This window comes from Dipodomys spectabilis, unplaced genomic scaffold (genome assembly GCF_019054845.1).
Source record: "Dipodomys spectabilis isolate Male_0828 unplaced genomic scaffold, ASM1905484v1 ptg000051l, whole genome shotgun sequence".
NCBI classification, from domain to species: domain Eukaryota; kingdom Metazoa; phylum Chordata; class Mammalia; order Rodentia; family Heteromyidae; genus Dipodomys; species Dipodomys spectabilis.
This window is the reverse complement of record NW_024870728.1, coordinates 12,376,616-12,392,489: the sequence shown is the minus strand read 5'-3', so window position 1 is coordinate 12,392,489 and position 15,874 is coordinate 12,376,616. Positions and strand designations below refer to the sequence as shown.

General features: G+C 41.4%; 1 protein-coding gene and 1 pseudogene across 3 annotated transcripts in view; one reads left to right on the top strand and one right to left on the bottom strand.

Annotated features, from left to right (window-relative positions):
• Usp37 (ubiquitin specific peptidase 37) overlaps positions 1-15,874 on the bottom strand; it is an 81,416-nt gene that overhangs the window by 11,336 nt on the left and 54,206 nt on the right. For all 3 annotated transcript variants that reach the window (XM_042679243.1, XM_042679244.1, XM_042679246.1), the window contains 4 exons: positions 12,793-13,048; positions 7,262-7,428; positions 2,367-2,427; positions 210-325 (listed from right to left, as the gene is read on the bottom strand). In XM_042679243.1, the coding sequence (XP_042535177.1) occupies positions 210-325; positions 2,367-2,427; positions 7,262-7,428; positions 12,793-13,048 (600 nt within the window). The remainder of the gene's footprint in view (positions 1-209; positions 326-2,366; positions 2,428-7,261; positions 7,429-12,792; positions 13,049-15,874) is intronic.
• LOC122107484 lies at positions 2,520-3,124 on the top strand (annotated as a pseudogene).

The following is a 15,874-nucleotide window of genomic DNA, read 5'->3' as shown; positions in this document are numbered from 1 at the left end:
TACAGTATTTTCACAATAAAAAACTTATTAAAAAATTCAGAACTTAAAAAAGCAAGATACATAAAAAAGATAAGAAAACATGAAGATCATTTGATGGTTGCTGGAAGGCAAAAATGAACCTGTGGTAGATACTGAAAGTGGAATCTCTGATTCTAAAAAGCAGAAGCAACACCGATAATCGGAAATTTTTACTCAGGGGTGAACACTACCTCAGCATTTCTTTTCAGTTCCTCTGCTTCTGCTTCGGTGTACTCCATATCAAAAACATCCTCATTGCCAGAGTCTTCATCTGAGCCCAGTGCATCCAGAAAGGAGTTATTAAACTCTGAAGAACAGAAAGACAAAATCTTGTAAAGGTTCTTAGAGTAGACCGGATGGTAAAAGAGCTAGAGGTACACATTTTATCATACTAAGAAAATATTACACATAATATTATTAGGATTCTAATTCACTTATTATCCCATTCTGAGGAGTAACATTATAGACACAGGTATCTGTATAAAGAAATATTCCCTTTTTTTTTTTTTTGGTTTGGTCATGGGGCCTGTGCGTGTATGCAAATGTATATATAACATGATAGGACTATTTGGGGGGGGTTGAGGGAAAAGTCATGTTGTATATATTTACACACACACACACACGTTTCTCTCTATATATGTACATGTTCCATTCAATGGGTGTCTCTTGGGTTTGGTAGTTGTTTCTTTTGCTGTGAAGAAAACTTTTTTCCCTTTGTCAAGAATTGGGGTTTAAACTTAGGGCCTTGCACCCTCTCTTGGCTTTTTTGCTCATAGATGGTGCTCATAGCTTGAGCCATACCTATAGCCAACAACTAGCTTACTTGGAAATGAAATAGCTTCATGTCTTGCTGACTTTTCTGCCTGGGCTGGTTTCAAACTATGATCCTCTGGGTCTCAGCTTCCTGATTACAGGCTAGTATAACAGGCCTGAGGAACTGGTGTAGAAACTTTTTAATTTGATGTAATTTCATTCACCGATTCTTGCTCTTACTTTCTGGGTAACTAGAGTCCTATTCAGAAGATAATTGCCTGTACTTATAATTTCCAGAGTTTTCCTGTAGTACACTTAATGTTTCAGGCCTAACTTCAAGTTCTTTGATGTACTTGGAGTTGATTTTTATACAGAGAGACAGGTTAGGTTTCAGTATGCTGTAAATAGACAGCCAGTTTTGCTGCACGCTTTGTTCAAGAGGCTATCTTTTTTGAAGTGCACATTTTTGACTCCTTTGTCTGGGACACCTGTAGCTGTGTGGCTTTATTCCTACGCTGGTTTTTTTTATTTTGGAGGGGGGAGGGGGTCCGGTCATGGAGCCTGAACTCTGGCACTGGGTGCTGTCCCTCAGCTCTTCAGCTCAAGGCTAGCGCTCTACCACTTGAGCCATAGCTCCACTTCCGGCTTTTTTCTTTTTTGCTTATGTGGTGCTGAGGAATCGAACCCAGGGCCTCATGCATGCAAGGCAAGCGCTCTACCACTGAGCCACCTTCTCAGCCCCCTGGGCTGGTTTTTGTGGCAGTACAAAGCTGATTTTTCTTTTCTTTCTTTTGGTGTACTGAGTTTTGAATAGGACCTCACCCAGCTTACTTGGTTAAGCACTCTAACACTTGAGCCATCCCTCTAATATCTAAGCAGTTCTTGTAACTATGGATCGGTAGTATAATTTGAAGTCTGGTATTGTGATACATGCAGCGTTACTCTTTTTACTAAGGATTGCTCTTTCTACTTCCGATCTTTTAGAATTCCATATGAAAATCTGGACTGCTTTTTCTTTTTCCATGAAAAATGACATTGAGAGTTTGAAGAGTATTACAATGAAGCTGTACATTGCTTCTGGTAGTATGGCCATTTTCTTTTTTTTTTTTGCCAGTCATGGGCGCTGTCCCTCAGCTCTTCAGCTCAAGGCTAGCACTCTACCACTTGAGCCACAGCGCCACTTCTGGCTTTTTCTGCTTATGTGGTGCTAAGGAATCGAATCCAGGGCCTCATGCATGCAAGTCAAGTTCTCTACCACTGAGCCACCTTCCCAGACCATTATGGCCATTTTCATAGTATTAATTCTGCCATTCCATAAACATAGAAGATCTTTACATTTTTCTGGTGTCTTCTTCAATTTCTTTCTTCAAGGTTTTTAGTTTTCATTGTAGAGCTCTTTCATTTCCTTGGTTAAATGTCCTTTTATTAATGTAACATAAAGCAGAAATTCAACCTTAACTCTTACATTTCATTTAAAGTACACCAAACACACAAATTCAAAATACACTTCTCTTTTACTATTTCCACTGGAGAATTCATCTTTATTTAAGAAAAGAATTCCATTTAAAAAAATGTAATTAAAATGATCTTCATACCTTGAAGACTTAATTCTGTAGCTCTTTTGAGGTCATCATCTTCTTTCTGTTCCCAAGCTTCCTAAGGGATAAGAATTGAAGTTTAGATGTTTAAAGAGATATCAGTGCAGCTGTTCTGTGTGGAGTTTCTGTCTCCCTGCCAGTTCTGCCCCAATGTCTGCCCCAAACTGTGACCCAGCCACCGCCATTGATCGCTGCCTCCAGTAAAGGAGTCAAGCCCAGCAGAGGTGCCAGCTGGGGCCCTGTGGTCAAGCAGCTACAGGAGAAGCTGATGACCCTCATAATGTCTGGTGCCTTCCCAGACTCAGGCAGCCTTTTCAAATAGGTAGGGACTATCCGTGGAGCACCTGGCACAGTATACGAAGACCTGAGGTACAAGCTCTCCCTGGAGTTCCCCAGTGGCTACTCTTATAACACACCTACAATGAAGTTCCAAACACCTTCTAACACTCCAATGTGGACACCCAGGGAAACATCTGCAAAGACAAGTGGTCTGCCTTGGATGATGTCATGACTATCTTGCTCTCTATCCAGAGCCTGCTAGGAAAGCCCAATATTGAAAGCCCTTTGAAAACACAAGCTGCCAAGCTCTGGGAAAACCCCACAGCTTTTAAGAAGTACCTGAAAGAAACCTACTCAAAACGAGTTGCCGGCCAAGAGCCCTGACCTGAGCTGTCCAGCCTCTCCTGTGTTGTCTGTTTTTTCCTTAGATTATCTGTCCTTTTCCCTGACTTCTGTACAGGACTCTGTTATCTTGAGCTGTGTTGTTTTTGTCTCTAAGTCTTTATGATGTATATTAAATAAATAACATTTTGGTTGTCTTGGTAAAAAAAAAACCACTGTATTTAATGAGTATAAAATTAGCTTCTCTGAAAATATTTGCTAATAATGTTTTCTATAAACATTACTAGCATATGGATATTTGGAATATGACCTTCTGAGAGATAAAAAGGTTGAAAAGGTTTAAATGCAGCTGGGCACCAGTGACTCATACTTGTAAACCCAGGTACTCAGAATGCTGAGATCTGAGGATTGTGGTTCAAAGCCAGCCCAGGCAGGAAATTCTGTGAGATTCTTACCCCAGTTACCCACCAAAAAGCCAGAAGTGGAGTTGTGCCTCAAGTGGTAGAGCAGTGGCCTTGAGCAAAACAGCTCAGGGACAGCACACCCTGATCCTGAGTTCAAGCCCCAGTACCAGCACACACACAAAAAGGCTTAAATGCTTTTTTCCTCTTATTAGTGACATTTATTTTGCCAGCCAAATATAATTCAATGTAACATAATTTCTCTTCTCCTCTTTCTCCTGCCCACACCCCATGTATGTATGAATTGGGGCCTGGGTGATATCCCTGAGCTTTTTCATTCAAAGTTGGTGTATTACCACTTGAGCCACAGGTCTACTTCTGGCCTTTTGGTGGGTCAAGTGGAGATACGCATCTCATAGACTTTGCTGCTTGGGTTTTCTTCAAATTGTGATTCTCAGATCTTGGCCTCTTGAATAGCTAGGATTTGTGGCATGAACTTCCTTTCTTCTCACATGTATGTAAATGGGAGGCACTGTAGGCAATTAGCAATTGCTGTCTACTTTTCCCCCAGATTTATAGCATTTGTTAATTTTGGTGACTTAAATGAAATACTCCTACCTACATGCCACTGAATGAACAGTGGAACAGAGGAGTGTACAACTGCTTTTCTGAGATGATGAGTAGCCACCTATATCTTGCACATACTGATCCTTTATGTTACAGCAAGATGAACAATATATCCAGAAGGTATTGTTTGTACATTTATAGTTTTATTCTTGCTAGTGAAATAAAACACATAGTAGTTGTTTGGTAGCAATAACAAATGAATGTCTTTGACTGTTACTGTTTTGAATTTTCTGAGGTTTTCTTAGGAAAAAATGGTGCCATTAGGACTAAGGATTACATATAGTTCAGTGGTAGGAAACGAGGCTAGCATATTCTAGGCTCTGGGTATGTTTCCCAGTATCAGGGCAAGAAAAAATAAAGATACTTTTTTTTGGGTCCGGTCATGGGGCCGGAACTCTGGGCCTGGGCACTGTCCCTCAGCTCTTCAGCTCAAGGCTAGCACTCTACCACTTGAGCCATAGCACCACTTCTGGCTTTTTTCTTTTTGCTTATGTGGTGCTGAGGAATCGAACCCAGGGCCTCATGCATGCAAGGCAAGTGCTCTACCACTGAGCCACCTTCCCAGCCCTAAAAATACTTCTAACTTCTGAAAATGTCTCAAACTCAATGACCACTTTAATGATAAAAAGAAAGTAGACAATTTTGGCTATAACAAAATTTCCTTTTCATCTTAAAAGATAATCATCAATTATTTAAAAATTTATCGTTCAGAATAGCTTATTCTAAAATCATAAGATAAAAGCCTCCTTTTTTAGTTATTAAAAAAATGATGTAGGTAGACTAAGTATTCCTTCTTACAACCCTATCTTCACATCTGGCAAAAATAGGCTAACTTTAAGTAAGCTAATAAGAAATAAGGCAAATGCCTTTCATCTTTGAAAATGAAGTGGTAGTGAAGTTTTCCTTTATTGTACTATAAGGAATTCTTGCTAAGAAATTAGACTTTGGGAAAAAAAAAAAGCTGGAAGTAGCACTGTGGCTTAAGTGGTAGCGAGTTAGCTTTGAGCTGAAGAGCTGAGGGATGGCGCCCAGGACCAGAGATCAGGCCCCACGACTGGACCCCCTCAAAAAAAAAAAAAAAAAAAAAAAAAAAGGAAATTAGACCTTGGGCTGGGGAGGTAGCTCAGCGGAAGAGTACCTGCCTCACATGCATGAGGCCCTGGGTTCCATCCCTCAGCACCACATAAACAGAAAAGGCTGGAAGTGGCACTGTGGCTCAAGTGGTAGAGCGCTAGCTTTGAGTTAAAGAGCTGAGGGACAGTGCCCAGGCTTAGAGTTCAAGCCCTATGATGATAAAAAAAAAAAAAAAAAAAAAGAAAGAAAGAAAGAAAAGAAATTAGACCTTAATTTTTTTTAATATTAAAAAGAATGCTTTTTTTTTTCTTTTTGGAGGGGTGGTGGGTTGGCCATGGGGCTTGAACTCTGGGCCTGGACGCTGTCCTTTAGTTTTTTTGCTCAAGGTTAGCACTCTGTAACACTAGAGTCACAACTCTACTTTTGGCTTTTTGGTGGTTAATTGGAGTTAAGAATCTCATGGATTTTTCCTGCTCAGGCTGGCTTCAAACCATGATCCTCAGATCTTATCTTCCTGAGTAGCTAGGATCACAGGCATGAGCCACTGGTGCCCAGCTACTAACTACAATTCTTAATCTGATTCACTTAAAAAAAAAAAAAAAAAAAAAAATCAAACCTGGGGCTTTGCACATGCTAGGCTAGCACTTTACCATTGAACTATACCCCTAGCACCAGTCAGTTTTCACTAACATGACTTTGATTGCAAAGGAGTATACACACCATGAAAATATCACTTATAAAAGTTAGATAATGCATCTGTACAAACCAATTAGCCTAAAGGAGTAAAAACTAGGAGCTGAGAATGATAGCTCAGTGGAAGAGTTTGTCTAGTATGTATGAGGTCATGGGTTTGATACACCACACTATAAAAAAAATGAAATAAAAAATGAATAGATTACTTCATATTACTATCACCTAAATGTGAAAGTTAAGATTCAGATTACATTCCTGAGAATTTTATGTACAAATAGAACTAAGGAAAAGAAAGATTTATAATGTGAGAGAAACAACTAAAACAAATTTATTGTCTTAAAATATTGATAAAATCATGGTGGGATATCCCTCCCTCTGAGGTTTCCAAATCTCCCTCTCTCCTTGCCTTTCTTCCTTCCCTATCTCCCTCCCTCCTTCTATTCCTTCTTTTTGTGGTGTTGGTTTGAATTCAGTACCTCAATAGACAATTACTCTACAGCTTGTTTGTTGGAGAAGAGGGCCCCAGTATATAGCTCAGGCTGAAGTGGCTCTGTAGTCTAGGCTGTAATTCATGATCTTCCTAAATGCTGTAATTACAGAGCATCACTACACTTAGATAACATTGGCTCTTTCTATAGCCTGCAGCAGTTAGACTAAGAACAATCTCTTTCTTGCTGGGCACCAGTGGTTCACACCTGTAATCTTAGCTTCTTAGGAGGCTGAGATCTGAGGATTGTGGTTCAAAGCCAGCCCAGGCAGGAAAGTCTGTAAGATTCTTGTTTTTTTTTTTGGTCGGCCATGGGCCTTGAACTCTGGGCCTGGGCGCTGTCCCTCAGCTTTTCAGCTCAAGGCGAGCGCTCTACCACTTGAGCTACAGCGCCACTTCCGGTTTTCTGGTGGTTTATTGGAGATAGGAGTCTCACGGTCTCTCCTGCCCGGGCTGGCTTTGAACTGGCTTTGAACTGCGATCCTCAGATCTCAGCCTCCGGAGTAGCTAGGATTACAGGCGTGAGCCACCAGCGCCCGGCAGTCTATAAGATTCTTATCTCCAGTAAATCACCAGAAAACTGGGAGTGGCACTGTGGCTCAAGTGGTAGAGTGCTAGCCTTGAGCTGAAGAACTGAGGGACAGCGCCCAGGCCCAGAGTTCAAGCCCCAGGACTGACCAAAAAAAAAAAAAAAAAAAAAAAAAGAATCTCTAATATCCCATTTTGCTTTAGTACACAATGAATTACAGTATGGAACATGAGACATTTTGTTGCATTCGGATTTTAAAAAAATCTACTAATGTAGCTATTTCAAACTCAAAAAGTAAGTCCCAAACAAGTTCATGTACTTTTTTTTTTTTAAGTGAAATAATCTTACTGTATGATAAATCATCTAGAACAATGTCTGATAGTAATTGCCAACACATTAGAATGATGATCCTATTTCTCAAGAAAGAGAGATAGAGGAGGTAGCAGTAGGAGTCTCTTACTTGCTCTTGAAGGCTCTGAGCCAATGCCTGCTGGAGCTCTTGTTCTTCTCTTTCATGTTCCATATCATACTGCTGGAACCAATCAATCTCTCCCTGAGATCCTTCTGGAGTTTTGTTTTCTTTATTCTCATCACAATCTTTGGTTATCTCAGTAAAACTAGCAGGCTCTGTGAAGTCAGAACATAGCATTATTTTGGAAAATTCTAATAATCCAAATTTTCTCAACTACAGTGACATCTACTGTTCAAAGTATCCTAACATCTAAACCTTGTTTGTGCTATATAATTCATCTTTTTTGTGTGTGTTGGTCCTGGGGTTTGAACTGAGGGCTTGGGTGCAATCCTTGAGCTTTTTGCTCAAGGCTAATGCTCTAAGCACTTGAGTCACAATTCCGCTTCTGGCTTTTTGGTAGTTAATTCGAGATGATAATCTCACAAACTTAACTGCAGGGGCTGTCTTTGAACCTTCATCCTCAGATCTCAGCCACCCGAGTAGCTAGAAGTACAGGTAAAGGCAGCAACATAAGATTCTCAGATCTCAACCTCCTGAGCAGCTAGGATTATAGGCATGAATCACTGGTGCCCAGCAAGCACTTGTTTTCTTAAAATATCCCATAACTCCTAATGCTTTTGAAATAAAATTCCAAACTCCTAAACATGGCTTTAGGTCTTGGAAACTTGGACACTGGCCAACTCTCTATTCTCAGCTCTTCTTTCCCCATTTCATCAGCACCATGCTATAGTATATAGATCATCCTAAACTTTTTGAGGTCTATTAGCGTACCACAGCCTTTTTCATGTCTGAGCCTTTGTAAACAGTATTTCCTCTGGCTATGTCTGGAGACTGAAACCTTCCTTAGCCAGCCTTCCACTCCTCAGGTAATTTATCAAATAGCCAAATTGTTGGTCTACAAGTATTTATTGAAAATCTACTATGTGACAGGAATTGTTTTAAGCAGGGAAACCAGTGATAATTAAGTTAAGGTAGCCCTTGCTCAAGGAGCTCAAGTACAAAGGCTCTAGGAATGACCTTAGTACATCTTAAATCACTTTTTTAGTCACAGCTTTTTGTTTTGTTGTTTTTTGGTGCCAGTCCTAGGGCTTGAATTCGGCCTAAGTGCTGTCTTCAAGCTTCTTTTTTCTTTTTCTTTTTTTTTGTTGGTCATGGGGCTTGAACTCTGGGCCGGGCGCTGTCCCTCAGCTCTTCAGCTCAAGGTTAGTGCTCTACCACTTGAGCCACAGCGCCACTGCCAGCCTTTTCTGTTTATGTGGTGCTGAGGAATCGAATCCAGGGCCTCATGCATGCAAGGCAAGCACTCTACTGCTGAGCTACCTTCCCAGCCCCTCAAGCTTCTTTTGCTCAAGACTAGTGCTCACTTTAGCCACAGCTCCACTTCTGGCTCTGTTGATAGTTTAGTGGAGATAAGAGTCTCATAGACTTTCCTACCCAAATTGGCTTCAAACTGATCCTCAGATCTCAGCCTCCCGAGTAGCTAGGATTACAGGTGTGAGCCACCAGCTCCTGAGTACAGTTTTTTTTTTTTTTTTGGTCGGTCGTGGGGCTTGAACTCTGGGCCTGGGCGCTGTCCCTCAGCTCTTCAGCTCAAGGCGAGCGCTCTACCACTTGAGCTACAGCGCCACTTCCGGTTTTCTGGTGGTTTATTGGAGATAGGAGTCTCACGGTCTCTCCTGCCCGTGCTGGCTTTGAACCGCGATCCTCAGATCTCAGCCTCCTGAGTAGCTAGGATTACAGGCGTGAGCCACCAGCGCCCGGCTACAGTTAAGTTTTAAGTGCAAGAATGACACAGTGTGATTTCTGCTCTAGAAAAGTATTATTCTAGTTGCTTTGTTCATAAAGTTTGTAGGGACAAAAGTGGAAGAATCATTATTTAGGATCAGTTGTAATGATTCAGGCCAGATAATGAGAGGCGAGAGTTATTGCCATAAAGATGTAAGTGGTTGAATTTGGAACATATTTTGGAGGTACAGTTGACTGGTTTTATTGATGGAGTGAAGTAAAGGAGGTACCATTTAACAAAGAAGTTTATGAATACAGTCTTGGTCAGGGTCATCCCCTTCAACAGTCTCACCTCCCTATTGCTTGCCTTTTAATCTTAGATAGAGCCACATTTCCACTTCCAACTTTTTGGCAGTTAATTGGAGAAAAGTGTCTTTCTCAGGTGTGTCTGCTTGAGTTAGCTTTGAACTGTGATCCATAGATCTCAGGTCTTGAGTAGCTAGGATTACAGGCTTAAACCACCAGTATGAGGCTAGGTATCAATTTGGTATTTCAGAAATATCTGAGTTCAAGGCCTACAACTGACAAAAAAAAAAAGAAGAAGAATCTGAGGCTATGGTACCATATGAGCTCATTTAGGAGAGAACTTAAGTCGAGAAGATCCTAGAGACAGTGTCCTGAGACACTCAGGCTCAGAAAAGAAAGAAAACTAAGGGGCTGGGAAGGTGGCTCAGTGGTAGAGCGCTTGCCTTGCATGCCTGAGGCCCTGGGTTCGATTCCTCAGCACCACATAAGCAAAAATGAAGAAAGCCGGAAGTGCGCTGTGGCTCAAGTGGTAGAGCGTTAGCCTTGAGCTGAAGAGCTGAGGGACAGAGCCCAGGCCCAGAGTTCAGGCCCCACAACCAGGCCCCCCCCCCCCAAAAAAGAAAGAAAACTAAAACAAATAAATGAGGACCAAAAAAAAGCACAAAAGGTGCTATGGAAGATCAGCAAATTAAGTTTATAAAGTTCTAATGTTCAACACAGAGTGGCAGGAATGAAAGCCAACTTAGAACAGGAAGTGTTAACAAAATTGGCAGTGTTCAGTGCCCATTTAAAAACTGTAGTTGTGAAACAGAAGAATCCAGTCAGCATTTTCATTTTTTCCCACAACTATCTTCAGTTGTTTAGTGCAAGCACAGAAAAGGTGGCTTGTTGAATGGTAAAATGTTTTTATTTTTGTAGTAGTGGGCACCCCAGGCCCTTTTAGTTTTCTAATTATTTTTTGGATATAGTCTTGTTATTTTGCTTGGGATTGGCCTAACAATTCTCCTATAGAATATTCCATATGGAATTTCATATGTGCACCAACATGTTCTGATTAATAGCACTGAGATGGGTCTCCCTACCTTTTTTTTTTTTGGTTGTGGGGCCTAAACTCTGGGCTTGGGCACTGTCCCTCAGCTCTTCAACTCAAGGCTAGGGCTCTACTGCTTGAGGCACAGCGCCACTTCTGGCTTTTTCTGCTTATGTGGTGCTAAGAAATCGAACCCAGGGCCTCAGGTATGCAAGGCAAGCACTCTACCACTCAACCACCTTCCTAGCCCCTCTCCCTAACTTTTTGACTGGGCTGACCTTGAAAAGCAATCTTTCCCAGCTACTGACAGAAAAAGGAGGAAGGAGACAAAAAAGATATCAAAATATGGCATATAGGCTAATGAAACAAACAGAAAAAAGTTAATGGATTGAAGGTTTTATTGTTAAAGTAAGAATATGAGATTAAGCTAACAAAGAAAGGTTCCAGAAGGAGTTCTGAAATAAAGATTCCATGGGCTAGAAATGTGGCTTAAATAGACTGCCTTCCCAAAGTCCTGAGTTCCAACTCCAGTTCGGATCCCTCCTTCCCATATAGAAGACTTCAAAGGTAGTGTAGTTACCAAAGGGTCTCTGAAGTTTTAGTATATACCAGAATCATTTGGAAGAATCTAGAAATCTGTTATCAAATCAAACTGCTGGGCTGCACATATAGAACTGCGCATAGCAAGTCTGGGAAGAGGCCAAAAAGTTTTTTTTCCCCTCAGTCCTGGGGCCTGGGCACTGTCTCTGGGCTTCTTTTTGCTCAAGGCTAGCACTCTACTACTTGAGCCACAGCACCACTTCTAGCTTTTTCTGTTTATGTGGTACTGAGGAACCCATGGCTTTATGCATGCTAGGCAAGCACTCCACCACATTCCTAGCCCCCAAAAAGCATTTCTAACAAGTTACCAGTAATGCTAGTGGTCTGGAGCCATGCTCTGAGTAGTATCTGTCTAGGCTATGACTTTTGTAAATGAGGTATTAAGATAAAGAACTGACAAAATAGTCTGCTCAAGGTAACACTCATGAGGATGTTGTTAAAGGCCCCAAGAACATCAATGGGAGAAACTAAAAGACAGCTACAGGATGAGTGATACATATGAATTCTGTTGTCATGTATTTCAAAGGATATGGTATCTTTGTAAGATGGAGGAAGACAAAGCCAGGTGCTGGTGGCTCATGCCTGTAATCCTAGGTACTCAGGAAGCTGTGACCTGAGGATCATGGTTCAAAGGCAGCCCAGGCAGGAAACTATGAGACTCTTAGCTCCATTTAACCATCTGAAAACAGGAAGCAGAGCTGTGGCTCAAAATGGTAGAGTACTAACCTTGAGCAAAAGAGTACGCACTGGGACAGTGTACACCCAGGCCCTGAGTTTATGCCCCAGGACCAACAAAAAACAAAAGAAAAAGGAGACAAACAATTGGAAATAGCACTTGGTAACAAATCAAGGAACAAATTTTGAGGCTATGCTTTTTAAAAAAGAATTCTTCCTTTTAGAGACAATGAAATTCTTACTACTGAAGTGATACAATATCTGGAATTCATTTTAAATAATCTGGAGCTTAGGGTAAAGTAACTTCAGGTAATACTGATAACTATTATTATTGTTGTTGCTATTGTTATTTGTTCTTATACTGGGGCTTGAACTCAGCCTGACAGCTGTCCCTGAGCTTTTGTGCTCAAAGCTAATGTTCTACCACTTGAGTCACAGCTCCACTTCTGGTTTTTTGGTGGTTAACATGAACTAATCTCACGAACTTTCCTGCCTGGGCTAACTTCGAACCATGATCCTCAGATCTCAGTCTCTTGAGTAGCTAGGATTACAAGAGTGAGTCTACCAGTGCCTGGCTATTATTGAAACTGAGTAATATGGGTATAAAGGCTAGGAGTAGGTTCACTGTAATCATGCCTTCCCATGTTTATCTTAGCTCAATACACTTTTTCTGCATGTTAAAGAAAATGAAAGGAAAAAAGCAGAATAGCTATTGCTATTCTGTTGCGATGCATGCTTATAATCCTTGTACTTGGGAGACAGAGGCAGGAGGATCAAGGCCAGCCTGGACTACACAGAGGGTCAGTCTCAAAAAAGCAGCAGCAGAAGAGGGAATCACTTTAGGTTTCAGATATAATAATCAGCTGAATAGAATGATGAGGTTGAAGAAACAGGAAATATAGTAATAAGTCTGTTCTCCCCAAAGCTGCTTTAGTTGTAGACTGATTGTTGATTACTTTGAAAATCTCAGTGTACTGAGATTGAAATGGAAAATCAAGAACTTACTAACATAGTTCCTTTGTTAACTTTAGGATGTTGTAGTTCTGAAAAAAAAAAGAACTAAGAGAGCTAGAGGCAGGATATAAATCAGGAAGAGACAAAAACACTAACAGAAGCCATTTTTTTCACCTTAGGGCTCTGGGACACCATTAGGCTATATGATGTTTTTCTTCATGAAACCTACCTGGCTCTGATACTGCTCTGGGCTTCTCAGTTTCCACAGTGTCTGGATTCTCAGGCAATTCTTGAACTTCATCTTCTGCAAATCCAGTGTCAGGGCTGTTAGTTGGTTTATCATCATCTTCATGACTGGGTGTTGGTGAAGCTTCTCTCTTACTGATCTCTAAGACAGCTGCTAGCAGCTCTTCTTCACTCATCCTGTCAAAGCCTGAGTTCTCCAATTCAGACTTATCAGACTCTGTTTTGCATAGTTTTGCATCCTGAAGAAGAAGAGTTACTTTTCTGAGGAAGCTGAAATATCTACAATTACAACAAACTTAAGAGTTTAAAGCAGGAATCTTATTTCTAAAATCCTCCTCCCCTTTTTTTCTAATGGTTTAAGGACTTGAACTCATGTCCTCAAGCTCTTGCTTGGCTTTTTTTCCTTCCTTTCCTCATGGCTACTCTGCCACTTGAGCCATACCTCTGGTCCAGGTTTTATTTTTATTTTTCCTGGTTAGTTGGAGATAGAGTCCTGTAAGCTTTTCTGCCTGGGCTAGCTCTGAGCCACAATCCTCAGATCCTAGCCATCTTACAAGCATAAGCCACCTGTACTCGGCTAAAAATTCCTTCTTTAGTACTTTGGGTTATTTAATAATCAATAACCAACATGAAACTTCACAGGCAAATCTAATTTAAAAAATAACAGCTACATAAGAATGCAATATATTTCTTGATTACAACAAGTGATAAGTATATTTTACATAGAATTTATAAAATATATAAAACTTGATAAAATTAAATCTTTTTTAAAATCTAAGTAAGTTCTGGTATATTTTTGTACACACACACACACACACACACACACGGATATTCTGTTTATACGGATTATTCCATTCTAATGTTAACTGGTCTTAAAAGAATAAAAGCTATACTATACACACACACAATTATTTTGTGGGTAACTTTCTTTTTTAATTTCTGACTTTACTTCCCATTCAAAGTGAGTAATTACGAACTACTGCTAGTTTTGTGTGTGTGTGTGTTGGTCCTAGGGTTTGAATTCAGGGTCTGTGTGCTATCCTTGGGCTTCTTGTGCTCAAGGCTAGTGCTCTAGTGCTTGAGCCTCGGCTTCACTTCTGGTTTTTTTTTTGCTAATTTAGTAGAGATAAGATTATTTTGCCTGGTGCTGGTGGCTAATGGCCCACGCCTATAATCCAAGCTATTCAGGAGGTTAAGACTTGAGGATTGTAGTTCAAAGGCAGCCAGGGCAGAAAAGTCTTGCTGAGACTTTTTTTTTTGGGTCCGGTTGTGGGGCCTGAACTCGGCCTGGGCGCTGTACCTCAGCTCTTTAGCTCAAGGCTAGCGCTCTACCACTTGAGCCACAGCACCACTTCCAGCTTTTTTCTTTTTCTTTTGTGGTGCTGAGGACTTGAACCCAGGGCCTCAGGCACGCAAGGCAAGCACTCTACCACTTAGCCACCTTCCCAGCCCTCTGTGAGACTCTTATCTCTAATTAACCACCAGAAAACAGGACGTGGAGCTGTAGCTCAGAGTGGTAGGACCACTAGCCTTGAGCAAAAGAGCTCAGAGACAGTGTCAAGGCCCTGTGTACAGCCCCAGGACTAACAACAACAAAACAAGTCTCACAGACTTTCCTGCCTAGGCTGGCTTCAAACCACAATCCTCAGATCTCAGCCTCCTGAGTAGCTAGGGATTATAGGCATTTGGCTCAAACTACTTCTAACTTTTAAAGTAAGATGAGGATCAACTCACAACACAAAATAACTACTATAATTCTATTACTTTACCAAAGGGGTAATGTAAAGCAAAACAGAATAACATGAGATAATGCAGACAAAACACTACCAAAATAAACGAAGTATGTAATATTTTTTTTTTTTTTGGGTCCGGTCGTGGGGCCTGAACTCTGGGCCTGGGCACTGTCCCTCAGCTCTTCAGCTCAAGGCTAGCACTCTACCACTTGAGCCACAGCGCCACTTCCGGCTTTTTTCTTTTTGCTTATGTGGTGCTGAGGAATCAAACCCAGGGCCTCGAGCATGCAAGGCAAGCGCTCTACCACTGAGCCACCTTCCCAGCCCCAGTATGTAATATTTTGAGGACAAAATGTAAAAGAAATTCTAAAGGTTAGTAGGAGAAAGTAATTGTTCTATAACTGCACTTTCTTAAAAACAGACTTTTTGGTAGTTACAAAAGGCATACTTTTTTTTTTCTTTTTGTAGGTCATGAGGCTTGAACTCTGGGCCTGGGAGCTGTCCCTCAGCTCTTCAGCTCAAGGCTAGCGCTCTACCACTTAAGTCACAGCACCACTTCCAGTTTTCTGAGTGGTTTCTTGGAGGTAAGAGTCTCACTGCCTTTCCTGCCTGGGCTGGTTTTGAACCACGAACATCAGATCTCAGCCTCCTAGAGTAGCTAAGATTACAGGCATGAGCCACCTGTTGTTGTTGTTGTTTTTAAATCTCCAACCAACTGCGTGCTAGTGGCTAAGGCCTGTAATTCTATCTACCTGCAAGACAGAGATCAGGATCCCAGATCCAGGCTACCCCAAGAAAAACAACTGAAACACTTCAATCTCAATCAACAGCTGGAAACAGTGGCATCTCTGCTTGGCATCCAGCTGTAACTGAAAACTAGTACCTGAAAACTGTGCCATTTAGTTTGTGATCCTGTGTATTTTTTTTTTTTTTGGGGGGGGGGGTCGATCATGGGGCTTGAACCCTGGGCCTGAGCACTGTCCCTCAGCTCTTTAGCTCAAGGCAAGAGCACTCTACCACCTGAGCTACAGTGACACTCCAGTTTTCTGGTGGTTTACTGGAGATAAGAGTTTCACGGACTTTCCTGCCCAGGCTGGCTTTGAACCCCAATCCTCAGATCTCAGCCTCCTGAGTATCTAGGATTACAGGCGTGAACCACCGGCACCCAGCTTCTGTGTATTCTTTTATGAGAAGGGGGAAGGGTATTGCTATATGATCCAGGCTGGCTCTGAGGGCCAGAATTCCAGGTCATACATATATCACCAGGCCCAGCTTATTTGTTTCTTTTTTTTTTTTTTGGTCAGTTGTGGGGCCTGAACTCTGGTTCTGGGT